The 2,149-nt window shown below is 50.0% G+C and overlaps 1 protein-coding gene across 1 annotated transcript in view; it reads right to left on the bottom strand.

Annotated features, from left to right (window-relative positions):
* PARP12 (poly(ADP-ribose) polymerase family member 12) overlaps nt 1–2,149 on the bottom strand; it is a 36,866-nt gene that overhangs the window by 29,434 nt on the left and 5,283 nt on the right. Inside the window, exon 2 of the mRNA XM_023736878.1 lies at nt 27–128. Within this exon, the coding sequence (XP_023592646.1) occupies nt 27–128 (102 nt within the window). The remainder of the gene's footprint in view (nt 1–26; nt 129–2,149) is intronic.

Genomic DNA, 2,149 nt, shown 5'->3' with positions numbered 1-2,149 from the left:
GCTGGGACCAACTAGACTTGACTTACCTTGGAAGCTACAACTTTTCCAGATGTGGTACAAGCAGATCTGATCGTTCTCCTCTTGGCTGGCAGCATTTGGGGACCCAGGACCTGAACTGTTTCTTCTTTCTACAAAGAAACACCACAAGGATGTATCCAATTCCACGAAAGCTCCTGATAAGGGGCCAGAGTAGTTCCAGGTGCAAAGGAGAGAAGAGGATTCACTCATCTTCCTGCGTGAGTCAAGGGTGGGTGAGGCAACCTCATACAACCCGACAATGGTAGGGATGATGTGCCCTCAGACACACAGGGGCCTCTACCTTTTAGGCCATATGGCTGCTTGCCAATCCCAGAGCACAATGCCATCCAGAGGGGTTCTTTTCTCAACCTGACCTCCGCCAGAACCATGAGGAAACCTGGTAAAATACAAGTGTCCAGGTCTCCCCGCCCCGCCCAGACTGACTGAATCAGAACCTCCAGAGGTGAGCCTGGGACACTTCTTCAGAGAAGGAGAACCACTATCCCACATGGTGGGCAGCTTAAGATGCCATCATATCTAAGGTTGTGATGACCCCAGGGGGCTACTTTTTATAAACTAGATTTAGGATTTTTTTTAAATAAGTACTTGTTAACGTGCTTGGCTGTTAACATTTAAAAGGTCAGGGATTCCAGTCTACCCAGAGGTGCCTTGGAAGAAAGGCTGGAGATCTACTCTTGAAAAACCAGCCATTGAAAACACTGTGGAGCACAGTTCTCCTCTGACACGTACAGGGTTGTCATGAGTCAGAGCCAACTCCACAGCAACTGGGTTTTTTAAATGAACTATTAGAATTGGGTGCTAACATCAAAGAAAAGGTGCTAAAAAAGGTACTAAAAGGTTGTTACAAGAATCTTGGAAGGAGCCCCAGTGGTACAGTGCTTAAGTGCTTGGCTGCTAACCGAAAGGTCTTCGGCTGGTTTGAACCCACCAGCCACTCCACAGGAGCAAGATGTGGCAGTCTACTCTCGTAAAGATTTTAAAAAAATACCAAACTCGCTGCCGTTGAGTCAATTCCATCTCATAGCAACCCTACAGGACAGAGGAGAACTGCCCCGTAGGGCTTCCGAGGCTGTAAATCTTCACGGAAGCAGACTGCCACATCTTTCTCCCACGGAGCTGCTGGCAGGTTCGAACCGCTGACCTTTTTGTTAGTAGATGAGCACTTAACCACTGTGCCACCAGGATTCCTGGTGGATTACAGCTAGGAAACCCTATGGGGCAGTTCTACTCTGTCCCTTCGGGTCGCTATAGCTGGAATGGACTCAATGGCAGTAGGTTTGTTTTTTTTTGTTGCTGTTCATAAGCATCTTAACGTAAAAAGGGAACGCGAGTACTTCCAGCCTTTGCCTTGGCTGTGCAGCTCCAACGAGCCTGGATCTAGTCCTTGCATCTGCTCCCACCCACCTCCCTGAACAAGCAAACTCCTCAGCAGCCCTCCCCCTTAGCACCACCTGTCATTCTGCTCCTCACCTTCCCTTTTCCTTTTATGGCCCCTCAGATACTCCACAGGCTGGGCCTCAACACCCCTGCCTAGGGGACCGTCAAGGTCAGGTCCTCCCTCCCCAGGGGCAGGTAACTGCTCTTGAGACCTGACTTCACTCAGCAGCGGGCCCTTCCCTCCCTCTAACAAGGCCGAATCCAACTGACACCATTAAAAGACCCATTTACAGCAAACCCTCTCTGCGTCTGGGCTTCCTACAGTCGAAAGAAATTTACAACAAAATGTAACTGAAGAAAACGTAAAGAAAAAAACTCACACGACCAGGGAAACCTTTAAATGTAGAAGTCAGACGATAAAATTGGGGGATAAGTTTGCTGGCTGGCAGTCCTGGCACTCAGCTGACAGAGATCTCAGGCAGCGGTCTACAAAACCCTGGCGATCACCACGAGGGGTCTGCCTGTGAGCTTCAGGGAGGAACCGCGGCTAACTGAGGCATCACCAGGCCCTGTGTGGTGCCTGGCATGAGGCAAGCCCTCGAATTTCTGAAAGAAAGCCTGGATAGCCAGGATGGTCAGCCAACCGCCTCAACTGTGAAATCCGGACACCCGTGTGTCATAAGCCCCTGAGGAACCACGGTATTCACCTCCATGCCACGGGTGTTTAGGAAAT

The sequence above is a fragment of the Trichechus manatus genome, unplaced genomic scaffold (assembly GCF_000243295.1).
Source record: "Trichechus manatus latirostris isolate Lorelei unplaced genomic scaffold, TriManLat1.0 scaffold00093, whole genome shotgun sequence".
Taxonomy (NCBI): domain Eukaryota; kingdom Metazoa; phylum Chordata; class Mammalia; order Sirenia; family Trichechidae; genus Trichechus; species Trichechus manatus.
This window is presented reverse-complemented; position numbering and strand designations above follow the sequence as displayed.